General features: G+C 52.9%; 1 protein-coding gene across 3 annotated transcripts; it reads left to right on the top strand.

Moving 5' to 3' along the window:
• The first annotated feature begins 271 nt into the window (after nucleotides 1–271).
• Nucleotides 272–23,054, top strand: Ldlr (low density lipoprotein receptor). 3 transcript variants are annotated; one of them, XM_004865556.4, is made up of 18 exons: nucleotides 272–427; nucleotides 8,600–8,719; nucleotides 9,217–9,339; nucleotides 10,173–10,559; nucleotides 11,314–11,436; nucleotides 11,735–11,857; nucleotides 12,122–12,241; nucleotides 12,711–12,836; nucleotides 13,065–13,236; nucleotides 13,325–13,549; nucleotides 15,095–15,213; nucleotides 15,404–15,543; nucleotides 17,030–17,171; nucleotides 17,375–17,527; nucleotides 18,235–18,405; nucleotides 19,764–19,835; nucleotides 20,460–20,617; nucleotides 20,902–23,054. In XM_004865556.4, the coding sequence occupies exons 1-18, from the start codon at nucleotides 343–345 to the stop codon at nucleotides 20,935–20,937; spliced, it is 2,595 nt and encodes an 864-aa protein (XP_004865613.2). In that variant the 5' UTR covers nucleotides 272–342; the 3' UTR covers nucleotides 20,938–23,054. The 3 variants fall into 3 exon arrangements, with proteins under 3 accessions (XP_004865613.2, XP_021100532.2, XP_021100533.2); XM_021244873.2 differs by lacking the exon at nucleotides 272–427 and adding an exon at nucleotides 619–1,118; XM_021244874.2 differs by lacking the exons at nucleotides 272–427; nucleotides 18,235–18,405 and adding an exon at nucleotides 627–1,118.
• Nucleotides 23,055–23,635: the final 581 nt, after the last annotated feature.

Here is a 23,635-nt window from a genome sequence, read left to right as displayed (position 1 = left end):
GACGGCTCACCCCAAACCCAGACTGGAGAAGGCGAAGGCGCAGGGCCAGGGAAGGGGCTCCGAAGTTTCCCAATTTCCCCACGGAAGGGCTGCGGGACCCGCGCTGTTCTTTGCGAAACAGCAGAGGGAGGGGCTGACCCAGGGGACCGGCGGAAGGCACGGGTGGGGTTTCATTTCGGGGTGCTCGGCTTCCGGGGGAACCGCCGGGCCGCGGGGGTTTCAGCCTCGTCACCTCGGCCGTTCCAGGCCCCGCCCCCGGCAGTGAGGCGAAGACTTTGCGGATCACCCCACCGCAGGCTCCTCCCCGCTGCCAAGCTTTCAAAGGCGCCCGCGCCGGGCCGCATGCAGTGCGCGCCGAGGATGAGGACGGCGGGCCCGGTGTTGCGCTACGGTGCGCTGCTGCTGTGCCTGGCGGCGGGGGCTGCAGGTGAGGCGGGCGCTGGGCGCGGGGACCCCGATCTCGGGGCGCTGGCGATATATCGTGGAGGCAGGGTTGGGAAAGAACCGGTTGTTCCTCGGGGACGTGGGGGACGCAGCACGAGGTCCTTCCGCAGGGCCTGGAGGGGCACCTGGGGGTGCCGGGGTCAGGGGGAGCGGGGCGTGGCTCCCCCAAGCCAGTGCTAGCTGCGGGACCCCGAGGGTGTCCGGACAGGCGATGGGGACCTCCAGTCCTGAGGGAGGGCTTCCTCCCAGTCTCGATGGGGTGAGGCTACTGCGGCTCAACCTTGAGTTCCCAGTGGGGTCCCCTACTCCAGGGTCCCCTACTCCGGTGTCCCACGCCCCAAGGCCCGCGGGGACTCGCCTGCTACTCCCTCCCCTCCGGCGGGTGGGGACTCCGCCCCAGCCCCACCTCCAGGCTCCCATTGGGCATGGTCCGAACAGCCGAGCCTCGAGCCACTCCCCTTGTCCAACCGGAGCTGGAGGCGGATGCGTGAGGCGTGGCCCCGGGAAGTGTGGGGGCGGAGCCGGGAGGCCTGGCGTGGTCCGTGCTCCAGTGGTGAAGGTGGAGACCGACGTGGGGACTCGGAGCCTTGGAGGCCTGCGGCGCCCGCCTAGGTTTACTGCCCGGGCCAAGTCCCCGCCGTGCCCTAGGCCACTCTCGAACTCTGCTGCTCCAGGTCAGCCAGGTGCTCGGGGACCCACCTTGTCTGTCCGGAGGTCCCAGATGGTTCGGCTGAGCTGCGCACAGAGCTGGAGATGTTTCATTTTGGGGGAGTAGGTTCAGATTTAGATTTGGGGTGGCTGAGGGGGGAGTTTCGCCGCGAGTCCAACCAAGACCAGCCTGGACTACATATTTGTCTCAAAAAAAAATGGAATTTAGATTTGGACTGGAGGCCAGTCAGTGCTTGGCGCTGGCTTTTTTTTTTTTTTACTACCGGGGATCGAACTCGGGACCTTGCACTTTCGAGGCAGGGGGCGGAACCACTGTGGTAAATCCCCGGGCCTGAGCTACTGTTTAAATTACTGTCCCGAGCAGTCTCGGATTTTCCTAGATGGCTTTAAATCGGCTGTGGGGACACTGCAGCCCTAGGCGGCCACTACACCAGCCTTTTCCTAGTCGGAAACTGCTCGCCATATAAGAGGACTGGGGTCGCTGGGACGCTGGTGCGCAGAACCGATGGATCCGTGGGCGGGGAAGGCAGGGCAGGGAAAGGCCAGGATGGGTGCTGAGTGGAAATTCGCCCCGTTGTGTATAGAACGCTGGTCTCAGGCACCGGGCCCACTGCCTGAGCAGCTCCGAGTGCTGCTAGGGAAGTCCTGGGCAAGCCCTCCTAGGGCTGAGGATCTGGCTCTTCTGAGAGCTGCCTGATCCTGAGTGTTTGTTTCTGGATTTCTGAGACAGGGTCTCGCTAGGCAGCCCAGGCTGGTCTGAGAGATCCATCTGCCTCACCCTTCCCTGGGCTGGAAATACAGACCTGCACCACCACACCCAGCACTGCTGGGTGTTACAGCCCTGGCGCTCCTCCCGGCTCCCTAGCTTTCTTCCAGGAGCCAGGGTAGGGTGGGTTCCTGCTTGCTCCTTTAGGAATGCAGTGATGGGAAGGGAAACCCCAGGCTCCTGGGTAAGAGTCCACTCAGCTCTATTGGCAGGTGTGGGCCTGCAGCTGGGGGAGAGGCTGCTGGAGCTGGGAGCAAGCCTGGGCCAGCAGCTCCGTGCCCAGTGGGTGGGGTGGGTGTACACCCAGGGGGATTCCTTGTCTGACATGTTTCTTCCTGGAGACAACTGGTAAAGAAAGTAAGGCCAGCTTTCTTGAGATGAAAACTTTTCAAGAATTACGTTTGGTATATATTTACTTATTTTTGCAGTACTGAGCTTGAACCCAGCACCTTCATACTGAGCTATGTATCTAGCTGTTTTATATTGAGACAGGGTCTTACTAAGTAGTCCTGGTTGGGCTCAAGTTGGGCTCAAATTTTCCATCCTCCTGCCTCCGCCTCCCACAGTGCCGGGATTACAGGTGTGGGTCACTGCTGGCGGTTTATGTTCACTATTGGTTCAGGGCAGTTCCTGCTCTTCCGTGTAGGTTCCCACTCTAAGATTCGGGCCTTGTGATATCACCTTCTTTCCTACCTTAACCACATTAACAGCATCCGCACCCTCCCCATGGAAGGCACAGGGCTTTTTGTTGCTAAGCGACTGTGGAATAAATCATCGGTGAGGGGTGACAGAAATAGGCTATCCCTCTCCAACGGAGCAGGCGACAAAATCTGTCTGGCCTGTTTGTGAAAGAATATTTGTTTTGTGGGTTTTAAAAAATATATATATATTTTTTTGGTGCTGAGGATGGAAGCCAGGGCCTCCTGTGTGGTAGGCAAGTGGTCCCTACAGAGCCGCACCCCAGACCTTGTTTGTATATTTGTTTTTTGGTACCAAAAATCAAACTTGGGTCCTTGCGCTTTTGGGGCAGGCAGCAGAACCACTGAGCTAAATCCCCGGCCACAGACCTTGTTAAAAGATAGGGCCTTGCTATGCTGCCCATGCTGGAGTCCAACTCCTGGGTTCAGGCAATCCTCCTGCCTCACCCTCCCCAAAACCTGGGACTATACAGGTTCTGCCACCTTGCCCTGCATTCTCATTCATTTTCTGTTGAGTCTGGGCCTGCCAGGAGAGTATCTTTTTTTGTTTTTGTTTTGTTTGAGACAGGGTCTCACTCTGTAGCTCAGACTGGCCTTGAACTTGCAGATCCTCCTGCCATAGCCTCCCGAGTGCTAGCATTACAGGCAAACGTCACTACGCCCAAGAGGGTGCCTGCCTTCCTTCCTTCCTGGCTTCCTTCCTGCCTGCCTGCCCACCTGCCTGCCTGCCTTCCTTTCTTTTCTTTCTTCCTTCCTTCCTTCCTTCCTTCCTTTCTTTCTTTCTCTCTCTCTCTTTTCTTTTTCTCTTTCTCTCTGTCTTTCTCTCTTTCTTTCTTTCTCTTTCTTTCTTTCTTTCTTTCTTTCTTTCTTTCTTTCTTTCGTTCTTTCTTTCGTTCTTTCTTTCGTTCTTTCTTTCTTTCTTTCCTTCCTTCCTTTCTTTCCTGGTACCGGGAATCGAATTCAGGACCTTATGCTTGCCAGGCAGGTGCTGGCGCCACTGAGCTAAACCTCTGGCCCTGGGTGCCTTTTTTTAAAGGAAACAGTTCTGTTATTTTGATTTCTCTGTGCAACATCCTCATTGGCATAGGGAAGAAAACATCGAAAGCACCAACCGCCTGATTTGCATTCAAGTGGGAAAGCAGAAGTGAGAATCTCCTCCTCCGTTTCGATAACCCTGTCCCTGGTGCATCACTCCTGACCTGAGAGGTCTGAGGGCCACAGGTAGAGACGTTATTTCCTGTGGTGCTGGAGACAACGCAGGCCTCGGACCTGCTGGGCCAGCCCCTGGATTTTGGGGAGCAGACACAGAGCTCATATATCCCGGTTCCCACCACGTGGAGACCTGTGGATGGCAATCTCTGGTGTGCCTTTTGCTGATGTTCAAGGGAACCAGTGTGGGAAACCGAAATCTTGCTTGAAAGAAGATCGAGAAGCTGGTGTGGTGGTACGTGCCTGTAAACCCAGTACTCTGGAGGCTGAGGCAGGAGGATCTTGAGTTTGAATAGTAAATTCAAGGCCAGGCTGGACTACATTGAGAGACCCAGTCTCCAACACAAAGAAGTAGCAGAGGAGCAAGAAAAATGTGTTCCGTCCCTGGGTGGTCCCATTAGGTCAGGAAGGGCTATGCTGTGTCTCCTCTTGGGAACCCTGTCTGGGCCTTGTCCTCACCTCCCACACTGTGCGGGAGGCTTAGTGTGCAGTGCCTGTTACCGGGCTGCTCTTGGGAGTAAAAACCATCATTTTCTCCTTAGTGCTGGGGTAGAACCCAGGGCTGGATAGCGCACATTTGCAGCCTCTAAAGCCACCCTGAAATCACTGTCGGGAAGGGTCACCCCCTTTGACAGCAGCTGGCAGAGCTTGGTGCTGTCCTGGGTCACCTGTAGTAAAAGTCTGGAAAATTACACCCAAGGGAAGGCTTGATGTCCAAATGTCCAGAGAAGGAGGCTTCCTGCTCTTTAGGATTTGTGTGTGTGTATATGGTACTGGGATTGAACCCAGGGCCTTCTCGCTGAGCTCCATCCCCAGTCCTTTTTTATTCTGAGGCTGGGCCCAAACTTTGGATCCTCCTGCCTCAGCCTCAATCTGGGATCACAGGTGTGGGCCATTTCACTCTGTGACCAGGTGGTAATTAAAGGTGGTCTTCAGCTGTCATTAACATTCCCAGTCCTTCCTGGGTACCTTCTGTTTGTAAGATGGACTCTTATGCAAAGACCGGGCAGTGGACTACTGGTCACCAGAGCCGCAGGGCCCTGATGGGGTGACAGAGGCTCCTCCCCACTGGCCCTTGCCTGAACTTCCTGCTTTATTTATCTGCCCAGTCCGGGAACCCTAATTGCTTTCTTCCCTATCTGTGTGTCAGAGCTGAGAAAGTGACTCATTTCCCTTCCTCACACGACCACAGTTGCACCCTGGTCACCAGGTTGAGGGACACATCCTGGAGCTCAGCTCTGCAGATACCAAAGCGCCCCACCCTCACCTCTCCCCTACTTCCTGCTCCCATCACCTGGGCCACTGCCAACCTGGCCCCTTTGCAGCTCCACTGCCAAGTTTGATTGATTCTTCTACCTCCTTATTCCCTCCCCATCTTCACCTCTGTCCTTTTTGATTCTTTGAGACAAGGTCTCGCTGTGCAGTCCAGGCTGGCCTCAAACTCTTGACGATCCTCCTGCCTCAGCCTCCCAAGTACTGGGATGACAAGTGTGCCACACCACGCCCCACAGCTGTTTTCAAGCTGATATTTGTAATAGCAGCACGTGGGTGGGGCTCCTTTTTCCTCCTTTCTTTACCCTTAGGACACCATCTAGGACACAGGGAACACTGTCCTTGCTTGTTTTACAGATGAAGAAACAACTGAGTTCCGCAAGCTCTTCTAGTTGGAAGGCCTGGGAAACCAGTAAACCCAGCACGGTCTATAACCTTACAACATCACATTCAGGGGACCCGGGGATAGTTCCGGGGAAGTTGTCAATGCAGAAATGGGTAAAAAGAGCAGCTCTCTTCCTCGGAGTCATTCTGCAGGTTCCCTGAACTGGTTTCCTTTGCTTTTTTTTTTTTTTTTTGATGGTACTGGGGATCAAACTCAGGACCTTGTGCTTGCCAGGCAGGCGGTGCCACTGAGCTAAATCTCCAGCCCTGCTTTTGTTTTTTGAGACAGGGTCTCACTACATAGTCCAGGTTGCTCTGAACTCACTATGTAGCCCAGGCTGGCCTCAAACTCCACATCCTCCTGCCTTAGCTTCTCGAAGCTGAGATTCAGGTGTACATCATGCCCAGCCCTAAAATACTCTGAAAAGAAAATCAAACTAGCCTGAGGCAAATAAAAAGCCTCCTTGCCATGATTTCTCGTGCAGATGCACAGCTACAAAGGAGAATCACAACTGCTGCGAACTTTGGCACCTGGGTTAGCAGCACAAGGATAAACCACCATTTTCACAGCTGTGAGAAGCTACGTGTGTGTGTGTGTGTGCGTGTGTGCGTGCGCGCGGGGGGGGGGGGTTTGGGGGTTTTTTTGTTTTGTTTTGAGATAGGGTCTCACTGTGAAGCCCAGGCTAACCCCTAACTCCCAGCGATCCTCCTGCCTTGGGGTCCTGAGTGCTGGGATAACAAGCCTGTGCCACCAAGCTCAGAGGGGCTACACTATTAGCGCAGATTTTTACTTAGATATGATAGAGATATCGTATTTATTACGTGTAGGAATATATATTGTATATATGAAAGAAGATTTCCGGAAGGCTGGACGTCCAACATTCCGCAGGGCCAGGTCCTCACCACGGCAGAATGAGGCAGAAAACTGCACATGCGAGAGATAAAGGGGCAGGGCACCCTGCTCTAACTGCTAACCCACTCTCTCAAGAGCCGCGCATTTTTCTTAACTCTTTTTTTTTTTTTTTTTTTTGTACCAGGGATCGAACTCTGGTCCTTGCGCTTGCGCAGCAGGCGGCGAAACCACTGAGCTAAATCCCGGGCCCGTCTTAACTCTCTTTTTTTGGTACCGGCGGTCGAACTTGGGAACTTGTGCTTGTGAGGCAGGTGGAGAAACCACTGAGCTAAATCCCTGGCCCAGATAAATGTAAATCTGTGTAATATATATGGCTATATTACGCATATGTGATAGATTCATAAAAGTAAATCTGGGTATGTGGAGTCTGTAATATACACATATAGCGGAAAGATGTAAATATATCAGGTATGGGTAAATCTATATAATAATCTATGGATGTACCTGTGTTTTATAGACCTGTATAAAATGTATATAGTATAGGGCCGGGGATTTAACTCAGTGGCACCGCGCCTGCCTCCGTAAGCATGAGGTCCTGAGTTTGATCCCTGGTACCAAAAAAAAAAAAAAGAATCATTACTGGGTTTGGGCTGGGGATTTAGCTCAGTGGTTCAGGCCCCTGCCTCAGAAGCACAAGATCCTCTGAGTTCAATCCCCAGTACCAAAAAAAAAGTATATAGTACACAATGTGTAATAATAGCTATAGATAGGGCCGGGGATTTAGCTCAGTGGTTCCAGCGCCTGCCTTGCAGGCGCAAGGTCATGAGTTCGATCCCCAGTACCAAAAAAATAATAATAACTATAGATGGCTGGGCATAGTGGCGCACACCTGTCATCCCAGCACCCAGGAGGCTGAGGCAGGAGAATGGCTTGCTGTGAGTTTGAGGCTAGCCTGGGCTACATAGCAAGACCCTGTCAAAAAAAAAGACATAAGACAGACCAAAGTTCTTCCTCATAGGGAGGGACAGGCCGACCCTGACCCTCATGCATCTCAAGGTGTGGATTTCACATGGCTTCCCTAGAGCCTGCTCTTTACTTGATGGTCCACAAATCTATTTTTCTTCCCTTCTTTCTTTTTTGGCATACTGAAGATTGAATCCATGCCCTTCCCACTGGGCTACATCCTCAACCCTTTTTTAATTTGTATTTTGAGACAGGGTCTTGCTGGGTGTGGACTTAAACTTGCAATCTTCCTGCCTCAGCCTCCCAGAGTGCAGAAATTGCAGGCATGTATCCAGCTTCTGTGCCATTTTCTTTTGAAAAAAAATCTCTTCAGACACACGATTGTCCTTGGTGCTGGATCTCTGTTCACTGATCTCTTTATTTATAATTTCTTGTATTTTTTTTTCTCTCTCTTCATATTTCCTGTTCTACTTCTTGGGGGGAAAAAACTCATTTCCTTTTACCATCATGGTTTTTTCTTGCCTTGTGTCATTTTCTGTTTTGCCTACCTTGCAGTAGCCAGGCACTGCAGTGCTGTTTCCAGAATGGAAAGATTATTGGACAGACAGCCACCTGTGGCGCTCAAGACCCAAGTCTCAAATCTGTCTCCCTGGGGATCAGATTTTGGGCACATAGGATATACGTTTGTTTATTTGTTTGAGACAGGGTCTCACTGTGTAGCCCAGGCTGGCCTTGAACTTGTAGTGATCCCCCTGCCTCAGCCTCCTGAGTAGCTGGGATCATAGGTATGAACAACAGCTACCTCTAATATAGAATTTTTTTTTTTTGGTACCGGGGATTGAACTCGGGACCTTGTGCTTTCAAGGTAGGGCCTGGAACCACTGAGCTAAATCCCCGGCCCTAGATTTTTTTCAATTATCCAAATAATTATCACTTTTTTTTCCCAGTACTGAGACTTGAACCCAGGGCCTTTGCACTGAGCTACACCTTCATCTATTCTTTTTCTTTTGAGAGAAGGTCATTCTTAAGTTGCTAAGTTGCCCAAGTTGGGCTCAAATTTGCAATTCTCCTCCCTCAGCCTTCCAATCCTGGGATTCCAGGCTGTGCCCCCACCCCAGCTGGCAAGTCTTTTGGGGGGACGTTTACTGATTGTATCCTCCACTGTATTTCTCGCTTCATGAAATTTCGCCTGCTGGGCTGCTTTAATTTCCCAGGAATGGCACCTGGAGGGGTCCAGTTGCATTTCCACTTCCCTCCTGGGTTGGCAGGAAGTAGACGTCAGAAATGCAGTCAGTTTCTGCTTCTGGTGCTGAGCAACCTTCTTTTCTTCCCTCCCAACAGAAGACAAGTGTGCAAGAAATGAATTCCAGTGCTGGGATGGAAAGTGCATCTCCTACACGTGGGTGTGTGATGGCAGGGCGGAGTGCCAGGACGGCTCTGACGAGTCCCAGGAAACGTGCAGTGAGTCCCTGTATATTCATCAGGTGGTGCTGGGGACAGAAGCCAGGGCCTCACACGTGCTAAGTTCTCCCCTTGAGCTGCACCCCTTACTCCAATAGCTGTGTTTTTTATTGAGGTAAATTTCACCTATCATGAAATTACCCTGTCATCCCAGCACTCAGGAGGCTGATACAGGAGGATTCCCCCGAGTTCAAGGCCAGCTTGGCTGTGCAGCGAGACTCTGTCTCCAGGGGGAAAAAAAACAAAAACAGAAATGAACCAGCTCAGAGCTGTATTCACAGTGTGTGCGGCTGCCGCCTCTAGCTGGTTCCAAGTCCTTGGTGTCACCCAGTGTTTAATTTTTAACAAACCTATTCAATGCCCTTCATTTGGGCCCATGAAGGTCACACTGGCAGCCTCTTTCTGGAACCCTCTAGAGTTGTCCTTTATGCACAGAGGCCTGGGGCGGCCGACTGCTCTTGCATCTGATGTCAGGCTTAATCTCACTGCTCCTACAGTGGCTGCCACCTGCAAGCCGGGTGACTTCAGCTGTGGGGGCCGCCTGAACCGCTGCATCCCCAGCTCCTGGAGGTGTGACGGCCATGAGGACTGTAACAACGGCGCCGATGAGCAAGGCTGTCGTAAGTATGGCCCTTGGTGCCCTGGGGAGTCGGGAGGGCTTGGCCTGTGTCCCCAGGTGACCCTACTTCAGCTTGGGGGCTCCGTGTTTGTTTGTCTGTTTGTTTTTTGAGACAGGGTCTCACTGTTAGTCCAGGCTGGCCTCGAACTCACAGTGATCCTCCTGCCCCAGCCTCCTGAGTGCTGGGATGACAGGTGTGCAGCACCATGCCAGGCTTTTTGCTGTGGTGAAATGGAACCTCTTCCTGGCTTTTTTTTTTTGGTACTGGCAATCAAACTCAGGACCTTTTGCTTTCGAGGCAGGCACAGCGCCACTGAGCTACATTCCTGGCTTCCTGGCTTTTAAAAATACAGCCTCTCTCCTTGGCTGTGGGGCATCCACTCCAAGATCCCTGTGGTAACGCCTATGGTACTGAACCCCCGTATCTACTATGCTTTTCCTAAACACATTACCTATGATACAGCTCATAAAGCAGGCACAGTCAGCAACTCACAATAATGACTAACGATAAAATAGAACAGTTCTAACAATGTAGTCCAGTTAAAGGAATCTAAAACTCACGAGGGCTGCGAGTGCGGCTCAGTGGTAAAGCACTTGCCTGGCATGTGTAAGGCCCTGAGTTCAGCCCCAGTGCTGCAAAAAGCAGAAAGAAAAGCTGTGAGTGGTGGCACACACCTGTCATTCCAGCACGCGGGGAGGCTGAGGCAGGAGGATCACCTGGAGTTCGAGGCCAACCTAGGCTACATAGCCAGGCCTTGCGTCCCTGTCTATAGAGTGGATGACATTGGGGCCAAGGCTCCTTGGTGACAAAGTGGCTCCCCGCTGTCCCCATAGCCACCAGGACGTGTCCCGAGGACGAGTTCCACTGCCAGGATGGCCGCTGCATCTCGCAGCAGTTCCTCTGCGATGGTGACCGTGACTGCCTAGACGGTTCAGACGAGGTCACCTGCTCAGTGACCACCTGCGGCCCTGCCAACTTCCAGTGCAACTCCTCAGCCTGCATCCCCCAGCTGTGGGCCTGCGACGGCGACTCCGACTGCAGTGACGGCTCTGACGAGTGGCCACAGCGCTGCGAGGGCCGGGACACGTCGGCTGCCCAGGGGGCCAATGGCCCCTGCTCCTCCCTGGAGTTCCACTGCCGCAGCGGCGAGTGCATCCACAGCAGCTGGCACTGTGACGGTGCCCACGACTGCAAGGACAAGTCTGACGAGGAGGACTGCGGTGAGGCCTGGTCCCGCCCCCGGCCCACTCCCCCAGGTCAGGGAAGGAGGTCACTTTTAGTACCCAGCACTTTTTTTTTTTTGGTACTGGGGATCGAACTCAGGACCCTGCACTTGTGAGGCAGGTACGGTGTCACTGAGCTAAGTCTCTGGCCTCAGTACCTAACAACTTAAAATTGCTCTAGCCAGGTATGGTGCCATGCGCCTGTCATGCCAGCACTCTAGGAGGCTGAGGCAGGAGGGTTACAAATTTGATCCCAGCCAGGCAACTTGAGATCCTGTCTCAAAATAAAAAATAGCAGGGCCAGGGATTTAGCTCCGTGCCGCTGCCTGCCTTGCAAGCGCAAGGTTCTGAGTTTGATCCCTGGTACTGCAAAAAATGAATAAATAAAATAATAAAAAATAACAGAGGCTGGGGATGGAGTTCAGTGCGAAGGCCCTGGGTTCTATCCTCAGTACTGCAGAAAACAGAACAAAATTTATTAATAGCTTTATTTCCAGAATATTTATTTTGATGTTTTGAGACAGGGTCTCACTGTGTAGCCCAGGCTGGGCTGGAACTCAGAGCGATCCTCCTGCCTTAGCCTCCTGGGTTCTGGAATGTCAGCCCTGGCTACTTCCAGCTTGAGTGGCTCTGGCCCACAATGACCACATATGAATGGGCCCGTGGGCACTAAACTTGGAGAAAGGAGACTGCTCTGTCTCTTTGTTCCCCCACTGTCCCAGAGAAAACCAACACCCCCTGTCTTTCCCAGTGGTGGCCACCTGCCGCCCCGATGAGTTCCAGTGTGCTGACGGCACCTGTATCCACGGCAGCCGGCAGTGTGACCAAGAGCACGACTGCAGGGACCAGAGCGACGAAGTCGGCTGCATCAACGGTGAGCTCCGGCTGCCTGCCTGGGTCCTTGTCCTCCGCTCCGGGCTTTGGCAGGGATAGTGGGCCGCCGATGCGGGAGGGCGGAGAAGGGGCACAGCGACACCCCGCCCTTTTTATTTTGAGACAGTCTCACTGAGTTGCCCAGGTTGGGCTGGAACTTGCAACCCTCCTGCCTCAGCCTCCTGGAGGGCTGGGCTGACAGGCGTGCGCCATCAGGCCGGCGTGAACAGCCTTGTTTAAGAGGTCCAGTCGGCACCTGCAGCCTGGAGCCCCCTGATCTTCCTCTCGGTCTCCCACAGTGACACTCTGCGAGGGTCCCAACAAGTTTAAGTGCCACAGCGGCGAGTGCATCACACTGGACAAAGTGTGCAACGCAGCCAGGGACTGTCGCGACTGGTCGGACGAGCCCCTCAAGGAGTGTGGTGCGTCCGGGCACAGGCGGATGGGTCCTGGGGTGGAGTAGGCAACAGTTCAAGGAGGACGGGATATTGCCTGAATCATAAAGCATAGCCAGGCTCAGTGGTGCACGCCTGTCGTCCCAGCTACTTGGGAGGCTGAGGCAGGAGGATCTCAGGTTTGAGCCCAGCTTGGGCACTTGGTGATTTAGCAAGACTTTGTCTCCAGGGTGGCAGGGAGGGGATGGCAGGAGGCTCCAGGTGACCAGCTGTGTCCACCACCGTGCACAGGGACCAACGAATGCTTGGACAACAATGGGGGCTGTTCCCATATCTGCAAGGACCTCAAGATCGGCTACCAGTGCTTATGCCCCAGTGGGTTCCACCTGGCGGACCAGTGGCAGTGCAAAGGTGAGGCCCAAGCAGGGCAGGGCTGTGTGGCCTCCGCTCCCTTTTCCCCCCGAGCCTCGGAGCCTCTGCCTCAGTTTCTCCCAGTGTCTGATGGGTGAGAAAGCTGTCCTCCATCCTGGGGCTGTTAGGGGGAGCTCACAGGGTGGGTGCTGCGTGGGCACAGCATTGAGTACAGGCTGAGCTGCAGCACTGCAGGGCTCCTTGGAAGTCTGGTGTCTTGAGTTTATCATTTCAAAAATTCGGGCTAGGCTGAGGCTGGAGGATCACAAATGCAAGCCCAGCCTGGGCAATTTAGTGACTTAGCAAGACTCTAAGAGACCCAAAATTTAAAAATGTTTTTAAAAAAACTGGGAGCCAGGCGTGCTGGCACAGGCCTATTATCCCAGCACTCGGGAGGCTGAGGCAGGAGGATTGCTGGGAGTTCGAAGCCAGCCTGGGCTGCATAGCAAGACCCTGTCTCCACTCACAGACATTGATGAGTGTCAGGAGCCTGACACCTGCAGCCAGCTGTGTGTGAACCTGGAGGGGAGCTACAAGTGTGAGTGTGAGGATGGCTTCCAGATGGACCCCAGCACGAAGACCTGCAAAGCCGTCGGTAAGCGGGTAAAATCACCTGTCATCCCAGCTACTTGGGAGGCTGAGGCAGGAGGATCCCAAGTTTGAACCCAGCCGGGGCACTTAGTGATTTAGCAAGACCCTGTCTCAAAACAAAACATAAAAAGGGCTGGAGATAGAGCTTAGTAGGAAGGCTCTGGGTTCCATCCTCAGAATCTAAAAGAAAAAGTGCCCCCCTGGTCCCCTGACTGCCGTGCTGTGTCTCCAGGCTCAGTCGCCTACCTGTTCTTCACCAACCGCCACGAGGTGCGGAAGATGACCCCAGACCGCAGCCAGTATGCCAGCCTCCTCTCCAACCTGAAGTATGCGGTGGCCCTGGACGCGGAGGTGGCCAGCAGCCGGCTCTATTGGTCAGACCTGTCCCACAGGAAGATCTATAGGTGAGGCTGCCACCAGGTGGGCAGCCATGCCCGCCAGGGGGAGACACCAGGGCTCCGCCCTGACCCTGTCCCCGCCTCCTCCCCTCAGCACCCGGATCAGCGCAGCCCCGGGCTCTGCCCACGACACTGTCATTGACGGGGATCTCCAGGCCCCCGACGGGCTGGCCGTGGACTGGGTCCACCGTAACATCTACTGGACCGACTCTGTCCCCGGTACGGTGTCTGTGGCCGACACCAGGGGCGTGAAGAGGAGGACTTTGTTCCAGAGGAAAGGTTCCAAGCCCAGGGGCATCGTGGTGGACCCTGTGCACGGGTGCGTGCTTCCAAAGGCTGGTGTGGCAGGAACAGAGGGCGGGGGTGTGGGGTCCCAGAGTGGTGACACTTGCGTATCTACCCTGGGCAGTTAGGGCTTGTCCTGGGCTGCTCGAAGAGGTCTGAGATGGGCTCAAGTTGTCAGGAAAGAAACCAGCAGGACTCAGGAGGCTGAGACAGGAGGATCACCATGAGACCCAGGCCAGCCTGGACTATATACAGAGTGAGACCCTGTCTCAAATAAACAAAAACAAGAACAAAACCCAGCTGGGCATGGGTAGTACATGCCTGTAATGCCAGCTACTTGGCAGACTGAGGCAGGAGCATTGCAAGTTCAAGCTCAGCCTGGGCAACTTAGCAACTTAGCCAGACTGTCTCAAACTAAAAAAGGAATATCTGATTGAATTTAGCAAATACTATAAAAAAATGGTGGTATGGGCGGACTTTTAACCATTGTAAGACTGAGCCCCATTAAGTGAAGTCATTATGCAGGCATGGTGATGCATACCTATAGTCCCAGCACTGAGGAAGCTGAGGCAGGAATATCACCATGAGTTTGAGGCCAGCCCGGGCTACATAGCAAGACCCTGTCTCAAAAAATAAAACAGAACAAAAAAAAAGTCATTGTAAGTCAGAAAGTATCTGATTTCAAAGTACATTAGTTTTGTTTTTATTTTCTTCAGAGGGATTTTGGGGCTAGACTCTAGGATCTTGGACATGGTAAGCAAGTGCTCTCCCCAGCTACGCTAAGCTGCCCAGGCTGTATTCGAACTCACAATCCTCCTGGCTCGGCTTCCTGAATAGTTGGGATTACAGATGTGCACCACTGTGCTTGACTTCAAAGTATATTAGATTTTAGTTATCATAAACGGGAAATGAAAAGAGAAATTAAAATAGTAATTTATTTCCTTTGTATTTTGTGACCCAGCCTTCCAAGCCAGGTTAGATTGTAGAGATGAAGTTTGAGGGAAGTTCCTCCGTGAGGTTGTCAGGCCACATCTGCCCCCTGACCACAACTTCAGAGGGGATTTCACAACCTCAGAGGTGTAACAACCAGAGGTGGTGCCTTCCTGGCAGAAATAATGGAAGGTGCCGGGAACATGGACAATGCTGACCTTGAACTCGAGGCAATCTTCCTGCCTCAGCCTCCCAGGTACCAACATCTGGAAGGGCAGGGCAGGTTACAGAGCAGTGCTCAGCTGGAACAGAGCTCATGGGTGCCCTGCCTGGACCTAGGCCCAACAAGAGAAATGTGCAGAGCCAGGCGTGGTGGTACACTGCTGTAACTCCAGCACTCAGGAGGCTGAGACGGGAGGATGGTGAATTCCAAGCCAGTCTGAGCTATAGTGAGTTCAGTGCCAGTGTGAGCTACACAGTGAGACCCCGTCTCAACGAATTTAAGAAAAAAACAAACCCTGAAAAATGGGCCTCTGGAGGTTCCCAGCAAGGGCTGTCTCCAAGTCTGGGGCTGGCTGTGTCAGCCTTGGCCAGGGACCTGCCTTGCTAAGTGGCCTCATCTTGTTCTCCCTCCCTTGGGTCCCACCAGCTTCATGTACTGGACAGACTGGGGAACCCCCGCCAAGATCGAGAAAGGGGGCCTGAACGGCGTGGACATGTACTCGCTGGTGACAGAAGACATCGAGTGGCCCAATGGCATCACACTGGGTACGTTCACAGGATCGTTGTCCCTACCCGGGTTGGACACCATCTGGAGACACATGAGAGGATGTGAGGGAGATGACCCAGCTGAAATTCTGGAATTTTCTAGAATTTTCTGGCTGATCTGATGAGCCTTGTTCTCACCTCTGATCTGGCATCTGCATGTAACCACTCCTTGTCCGCCTGTGCCTTGTAGATCTCTCCAGCAGCCGCCTCTACTGGGTTGACTCCAAACTCCACTCCATCTTCAGTATCAATGTCAATGGTAGAAACAGGAAGACCATCTTGGAGGATGAAAAGCAGCTGGCCCACCCCTTCTCCTTGGCCATCTTTGAGGTGAGACCTGGGCATTGCCGAGAATTCACAGCTGTTGTTGATACAGTCTGGGTATGAGGTACAATCTAAAATGGTGAATGGTTAAAGGTTTTTAAGAAGTTAATTACAGTAAAACACACATTGCATTAATCCCCTTCGATATCCTTCCCCTGACTTCAAACACACTTATCCCATCCCTCTTGTCACTGTTGGTTTTTGAGACGGGCTCACTTTCAGGTTTGCCTTGAACTCATTATGTAGCCTAGGCTGGCCTCAAAGTTGCAGCGATCTTCCTCCCTCCACCTCAAGAGTCCTGGATTGGCTGGGGATTTAGCTCAGTGGTTCCGGTGCCTGCCTCGCAAGTATAAGGTCCTGAGTTTGATCCCTACCAAAAAAAAAGTCCTGGGATTATAGGCCTCGGCCACTATGCCCAGCTGTTTTTACCAGTTCTGAAGCGGTTCTGAGAATCCTCTTTCATGAGTGTCTTTAGCTGGGCTGTCATGGCTGCTTTGATGTCCTGAATCAATTGAAAATGTTACTATTTCACAGTCATTTTGACTTTGGGGAAGAGCCAGAAGTCCCAGGATGCCAGATCCAGTGAAAAAGGTGGATGGGTTAACACCGCAATATAGTCCCAGCACTTGAGAGGCTGAGGCAGGAAGATCTCAAGTTCAAGGCTAGCCTGGGCTGCGTAACAAGATCCTATCTCAAAACATTCTGACACATGGTTGAACCTTAAGGACATTGTGCTGAGTGAATTATGCCAGTCACAATAGGACAAATTCTGTGTGATCCCACTTAGCTGGGGTCCCTGTCGGTCAGATTCACAGACACAGAATGGTGGGTGTTGAGCTGGGGTAGGGAAAAGGGGGAGTTCCTGTTTGTAATGTGGGCAGGGATGCAGTTTGGAAAGATGAGTGAGTTCTGGAGATGGCTGGTGGGGGCAGTTGTACAACAAAAGAAAAGATAATGCCACTGAACAGTGCCCTTCAAAACAGTTAGGATGGGCCAGGGATTTAGCTTAGTGGTTCTGCCACTTGCCTTGCAAGCACAAGATCCTGAGTTTGATCCCCGGTACCCCAAAAAACTGGTTAGGATGATGCTGGACACCGTGGTACACACACCTGTAGTCCCTGCTACTCAGGAGCCTGAGGCAGGAAGATTGTGAGTTTGAGGTCAGCCTGGACAACTTAGCAAGGCCTTTTATTTTTCATTTTGAAACAAGCTCCGTGGTACGTGCTTGCCTAGCATGCACAAGGCCCCGAGTCCCTTCCCCAGTAGGAGGAAACAAACAAAATAAAAAACAGTAACAAAAATTTTTTAAAAGGTTAAGATGGTAAATTGTATGTCACGTGTATTTTATCATAGTTATAAAACACAACAAGAAATGATGCTACCACCTAATATTGCTTCTTCCCAAAGAACCCCAGAGATTGGGGGGACACTGTGGTCTGTGTCCTATCCCAGTGGCTAATGACATTTATCATCATATTTCATACCTGTGTAGGACAAAATATTTTGGACGGATATCATAAATGAAGCCATTTTCAGTGTCAACCGCCTCACGGGTTTGGATGTTCATTTAGTGGCTGAAAACCTGTCATCACCTGAAGACATTGTCCTGTTTCACAATGTCACACAACCGAAAGGTAAGGATTGATTACTTCTCCAAACTTCTATTCCAGTTCCTTGGAATTTTCTGGAACATTCCAGGGTTTTCTGGAATGTTCTAGAATGATCTAGAGTTCTTTTTCTTCCTGGAATGGTCTCTCTTTATTCTGGAATGTTCTGGAATTTTCCAGTCTACTTGATGTCTCAGCCTCACCTTGACTTCTCCCTTCTCCCACCCCAGGGGTGAACTGGTGTGAGAGGACAGCCCTCCCCAACGGTGGCTGCCAGTACTTGTGTCTGCCTGCCCCACAGATCAACTCCCATTCCCCCAAGTTCACTTGTGTGTGCCCGGATGGTATGGTGCTAGCCAAGGACATGAGGAGCTGTCTCACAGGTAGGGCCACAGATCTTGCTTCATGGCGCACAACTGGAACCTTCTGAGCTTCTCTTTGCTACTCTGTCCAATGGGAAAGCGAGGCCATGAGTTTGAGGCCAGCCTGGGCTACATAGTGAGTTCAAGGCTGGCCTGAACTGCATAGTGAGGTCCTGTCTCAAAAGAATAAAAAGTGGCATTTCTCTGGTGTAAGAAACTGAAAGTTGGAAATAAGGACTAACGTATAATACACATTGGGAAATGGAAAGAAAATGTTCAAATGTACAAGGGAGGGGGAGGAGGAATGGAAAGAAGGGATAAGGAAAAAAATGGAAACAAAGCTTTTGTATATAAGAAGAGGAAGAAGGGGCTGGGGATTTAGCTCACTGGTTTCACCGCCTGCCTTGCAAGCGCAAGGGCCTGAGTTCGATCCCTGGTACCAAAAAAAAAAAAAAGAAGAGGAAGAGAGGTTGAAGGGAGGGGGGAGAATAAGAAAAAAAGAAGCAAGAAATCGTACATACAAATTCCCTATGATGAATGTGATCATTATGTATCTCTAAAATGTACCAAGAAAGGTTTTGCTTTAAAAATAAATAAATAAATAAAAGGCCGGGGATTTAGCTCAGTGGCACTGTGCCTGCCTCAGCAAGCACAAGGTCCCCGGTACCAAAAAAAAAATAGTGGCGCTGGGCCCGCAGCGCTCAGGAAAGGCTTGCTCACTCCTGCAGAGGCTGAGCCTTCTGTGACAACTCCAGTGCACCCTACCGCCAGGCCAGAAGCCAGCAGCACAGCTGTGAGGCCAAAGCACGCAGACCAGTGGCCCGCTCCCAGCACATCTGGGCGGCCTGTGGCCACCTCCGGGCTCACCGCGGCGGCGTCGGTGACCATGTCCCACCAAGGTGAGGGCTGGGCCCTTCCTGGGTCCCCGCGCGTTTACAAATGGGAGGCTGTGGGAACGTGGTGACCATACAGAGTTAGAATGGAGTTAGGGCTCTGTTGACGGATGCTTTGAACTGGGACTGTGTGTATCAGCACACAGTTTCTCTTCCTGTAAAATGGGTCGAATGTTAGCTGGGCACAGTGGCACATGCCTCTGATTCCAGCTGCTTGGGAGGCTGAGGCAGGAGAATCACAAGTTTGAGGGCAGCCTGGGCAACTTAGCAAGACCCTGTCTCAAAATAAAATCATACAATGGGCTGGGGATGGAGCTCAGTGGTAGAATGCCCCTGGGTTTGATCCCCAATACCACAACAGAAATCTTAAACAGCTAAGTAGGTTTTTTGGGTTTTTTTGGTACTCTGATCCTTGCACTTGTGAGGCAGGTGGCAGAACCACTGAGCTAAATCCCCGGCCCAGTAAATAATTTTTTTTAAATGATTGGGAATTTAGTGAGTGGTAGAGTGCTTACCTAGCATGCATAAGGCTATATGCCAGCCCTTAAATCTTCTTTCTTTGGGTTTTTTGTTTGTTTGTTTGTTTCTTTGTTTTGTTTTGTGAGTCAAGGTGTCTCTATGTAGTCCAGGGTGCTTTGAACTCATGGTGATCCTCCTGCCTCACCCTCCCAAGTGCTGGGATGACAAGTGTGTGCCACCTACCCCAGCGGGTATGCGCGGGTTCTATGCAAAGATGATGTCATTTTATATAAGGGACTTGAGCATCTTTGGGCGTCTTAAATATGGAGGGCCATCAATGCTGGCTGTTTGAGAAGTTGGCTGAGCCCGGCTTGTCTGAGAATTCACCAGTAGTTTGCGATCTTGACCACCAGGGGGCACCCGCCCTCCATGAGCCGTGAGCAGCCTGGGAAACCGCTCTGACTTCTAGGAGGAAGTAGGAAGATCAGCAAGTTTCAGACCCCCCCCCGCCCCGCCTCCATTAGCTGAAGCCTTTGTCAGGTGTGAGGGAGATAAAACCGGAAGCGTTGGGCTTGCGGGCGACTGGTAGCCTCATCCTGGAGACGGGATTTCTAGAAAAACCACTTCACCGACTGGCCTGTGTGGGGCTTCCCAGAGGTGGCGAAGGAGCCCTTGAAGGAGAACAATTTCCAGAGCAGCCCATGCTGCTGAATTATCACTCCAGGCCAGGCATCCCAGCACTTGGGAGGCAGAGGCAGGAGGATAGCTGCGAGTTCCAGGCCAGCCTGGAAGCAGGGTAGTGAGGTGTGTCAGGCATTTTCCTTGTGTGACTGTCACTCTCCTGCTCTGCTTTCTGTGTCCCCCATTTGTACCTTGGCCTCACTGTTACCCCTTCCCTCCTGCAGTTGTGGGCAACGCCGCTGGCAGAGGGGAAAAGCCTCACAGCGTGGGGGCTCTGACCATCGTCCTTCCCATCGGTAAGCAGATCTCACCGGGTTACCTTCACTCCCAAGAAAGAGGCAGCCCCAGTGCACACCTGTCATCCCAGCACTCGGGAGGCTGAGGCAGGAGGATCACTGCAAGTTTGAGGCTAGCCTGGGCTACACAGTGAGGAGGGGGGAGGAGGGAGAGAGAGAAAGAGAGAGAGAGAGACGGACCCAAGGGAAGCCAGGTGTGGTAGTCCACACCTGTGATCTCAGCACTCTGGGAGGCTGAGGCAGGAGGATTGCAAGTTCCACCTGTGGTCTGCAATTTAGCTACTTAGTGAGACCCTGTCTCAAAATTTTAAAAGGGCTGGAGATGCAACTCAGTGTGAAGGCCCTGGGTTCAACCCCTGGTATCACAAAGAAACAAACAGAAACACCCAGGAGTGGTGGTGCAGCCCATCCGTCATTGCAGTGCTCTGGGAGGCTGAGGCGAAGCAGAGGATGGCAGCTTGGAGCCCGGCCCGGGCAAGGCAGCAAAACCTGGTCTCAAAGAATAAACTGAGTTTTAAAAAAAGCAAAGGGAAAAGAATGGGAGACCAGGGTTGGGGTCTGACGCCGGCAGCCTGGCCAGGCCGTGGTCTGAGCTGTGCACGCGACGGCCGCCTCTCTGCGCAGGGCTGGTCGCTCTCCTCTGCCTTGGTGCCTTTCTGCTGTGGAAGAACTGGCGGCTCAAGAACATCAACAGCATCAACTTTGACAACCCCGTATACCAGAAGACCACAGAAGACGAGGTGCACATCTGCCGCAGCCAGGACGGCTACATCTACCCCTCGGTGAGTGCCCTGTTGGCCCCAGCCCGATCTCAGCGGAGGAGGAGGTGCCATTTTAGAAAGGAGGTCCAGGGTAGGCGTCTCCAAGTGGGAAGTGTGGTGTGCAAAGGCCCTGGGGTAGAGCTGTAGGTGTCCTAGGAGAAGCAATGCTCAGGCGTGCACAGTGCCCTCTGGTGGCTGTGAAGGTAGCAGCCATGGGAGGAGCCTGGCAGGGGCTGGGTGAGCATGGGGACCTGGGCCATGTTTACTGCAGCTGAGCTGATTGCTTCCTGCATTCTTCTGTCCAGAGGCAGAGGGTCAGCCTGGAGGATGACGTGGTGTGAGCTGAACCCGTGCCGCCTTGGAGACAGGAAGGACACTTTCTCCTGGCCCCTGACTGTTACCTTGCTGCCTGAGACCCTGAGCCGCCTCCAAGGCTTCCCGCTCCATTCCGAGCAAGAAGAGACCAAAGGCACCGTGGCAGCCGAGCCCAGCAGCCGTCTGCCCGGGCTTTGTTTTATATATTTATTGTCCGGGAGGCAGAACCAGGCTCGGGACGGCGCCCACAGAATAGGATCAGATCGGGCTGTCTTCCTTCTTTCCCTACGAAGAACAGGAAAAGACAAAAAGGAGCTGGTTCCTCCCTGTGGACATTGCCCTCCATTTTTCTTTCTCTTTTTTCTTTTTTTGAGACAAGGTCTTGCTATGTAGCCCAGGCTGGCCTCGAACTCACAGCGATCCTCTTGCCTCACCCTCCCAAGTACTGGGCTGACCAGTGTGCACCACCAGGCCTGGCTTGTTTTGCCTTTCCCCCCTTGGCAGCGTAAAGGACCAAAGGACAGGCACATGGGCGGAGGGGAGCCATGGCTTTGGACAAGGGACAGCATGTATTAGCCACAGGGTCCCCCTACCCCAGCCCCTCAACTCAGGAGAGCATGTTTACCTCCACGCTGTCACCCTCACCCCACCACCCAGATCAGGGCCTTCATGCCAGGCCTGCCCCGGGGAGTGCGGACAGTGGCTCAGGGCCCCTTGCCTTCTATACGCTTGGATCCTAGGAACTTTCAGGGCACCACTGATGGCCGCAGTCCATTCACTCATTCATTCGCCAAAGCTCTGCCAGTTGTCAAGGAAAAGCCTGCGTCACCATAGCCTTTAACATTAAGAAGTGCCTGGGCTCTCAGGGATGCACGCAGCCTCTGCGCCCTGAGACCAGCCACCCCACAGACCCCAGCCCTGGCCTTCCCACACTGACTGGTGCTCCTCCTTTACCTCCTTGCACTTTGGCAGGTCATGGTGGCATGCGGTGTCAGTTGAGCACTTGCATTGTTATTCTGTTTGCTGCTGCTTGCCTTGGGACAGATTGCTGGCTGAAAGTGGCCAGCTTTTTGTTTTTTCATTCTTTTTGAGGTGGGGGGGGTCTCACTAGGTAGTAGCCCAGGCTGGCCTCCAACTCGCAGTGATCCTCCTGCCTCAGCCTCCCAAGTGCTGGGAGTCATAGGTGTGCGTCACCACGCCCAGCTCTGGAGGTGGCCAGCTTTGAATGCAGAGCTACAGTGCTCAGTACTCGGAGCATAGGGAAGGTCAGATTGATTGGGACTTCAAAGCTCTGGTGCTGCTGCTCTGGAAGAGCCATTTGCCCTCCCTCCTTCCCTGCTTTCTTTCCTTTGTGTTGGAGATTGAACCCAGGGCCTTCACAATAAGCTACATCCTTGGCCCTTTCTAAAGTTTTTATTTTGAGACAGAGTCTCACTAAGTTGTCCAGGCTGGGCTTGAAACTTGCGATCCACCCGCCTCAGCCTCCCAGAGCACCGGGACACGCTGTACCACTGAGCCAACCCCAGCCCCCTTTCTTTCTCCAACCACTCATCCCAGTCCCATTTCTGCTTCTATGCAAATACCGTCAAGCCCTTAACCTCCCCTGGAAGCCGAGGTCCCCCAGAATCCCTCCAGTCCTGCACATGCCAGGGGATCTGGGAAGCAGGAATCCTGTCTGAAATCACCACAGATGTCCCGTGGAGGCTGCCTCCCCTGGAGTCCGGGATTGAGAAGTCCCCAGGGATCCCTGGATAGTCACGACAGTGATGCTAAAACCCCGTTCCCAAGGGCGCCTTCAGCCCACGAGTGTAGCACCGCCACCTGCAGGGAGCTGCGCCGGGCCTTATGTTTGCACTTTGTGTATTTGTTGAGACAGTTGTGTGCGTGTGTATGTGTGTGTTCTATTTATTTTTGCAAACCCTCCTTGCTGCGATGGTGAACCTGCCGGGGCCCTGTGGGATGGCTCCCAGCCGCCTTGGCTTTCTGTACAAGGTGATGCGCATGGCGGCTTCTGGGAAGAACAGCGCCGCCTGGTGGGCTGGATGCTGTGGGGATGGGTCCGCTTTTTAAACCACTGTATAGAATGTTTTTATAGCCTGAATGTCGCACAGTGATCGAGTAAATTTCCACAGTGAGCCCTTTGGCTAAATCTCGTGTGTTTTGAATTCGGTTCCTCACTTCCACCATCTGTGAAAGGTTGGATATCCTCAGAGGAAGACAGGAAAGGAACATTTTCTTCCCAGGATCTCACTATGTGGCCCAGGCTGGCCTCAAACTCACGGTGATCCTCCTGCCTTAGCCTCCCGAGTCCTGGGATGATAGGCCTGCACTACTCCCGATTTTCTAATTGCTTTATTTTAGGAGAATATGAAAAGGAACAACTAGACAAAGTCATGACAGGCATGGGGGAGGCTCTATTCCCTAGGAGGGGTGAGGAAGGGCATTGCTGAGGCGACATTGGCGCTAGGAGGTGACAGAGGAGTCGCTGTGAGGGGGATCTGTGGGGCTGCAGGACAAGCCTGCCCTCAGCTCCATCAGCAGTGACCCTGCATTTACCCTTTTTACCTCCATTCCCCCCAGTGCTGGGCTGGACCCCGGTGCCTTCTGCTGGGCAAGCGCCCAGCCTGAGCTGTAGCACCCCAGCCCCGCCTAGCATTTTCTGAAGAGCTCTGCCCTCTGCCTTTGTCCCACACTGGCTGGCACCGTATGAGGCTGGGCTCCCCA

Source organism: Heterocephalus glaber, unplaced genomic scaffold, assembly GCF_053883595.1.
Source record: "Heterocephalus glaber isolate CG9 unplaced genomic scaffold, H.glaber_assembly_v1.0 deba00001760, whole genome shotgun sequence".
NCBI lineage: Eukaryota > Metazoa > Chordata > Mammalia > Rodentia > Bathyergidae > Heterocephalus > Heterocephalus glaber.
Note: the sequence above shows the minus strand (reverse complement) of the source record. Positions and strands in the feature narration are given on the sequence as shown.

What these genes read in the sequence shown, in the direction of transcription:
- Ldlr (XM_021244873.2), top strand. Translation starts at nt 656, where the DNA reads ATGGGGACCTCCAGTCCTGAGGGAGGGCTTCCTCCCAGTCTCGATGGG. An exon ending in CTCGAACTCTGCTGCTCCAG is followed by an intron (nt 1,119 to 8,599) that starts GTCAGCCAGGTG and finishes CCCTCCCAACAG; the next exon opens with AAGACAAGTGTGCAAGAAAT. An exon ending in GCCCAATGGCATCACACTGG is followed by an intron (nt 15,214 to 15,403) that starts GTACGTTCACAG and finishes TGTGCCTTGTAG; the next exon opens with ATCTCTCCAGCAGCCGCCTC.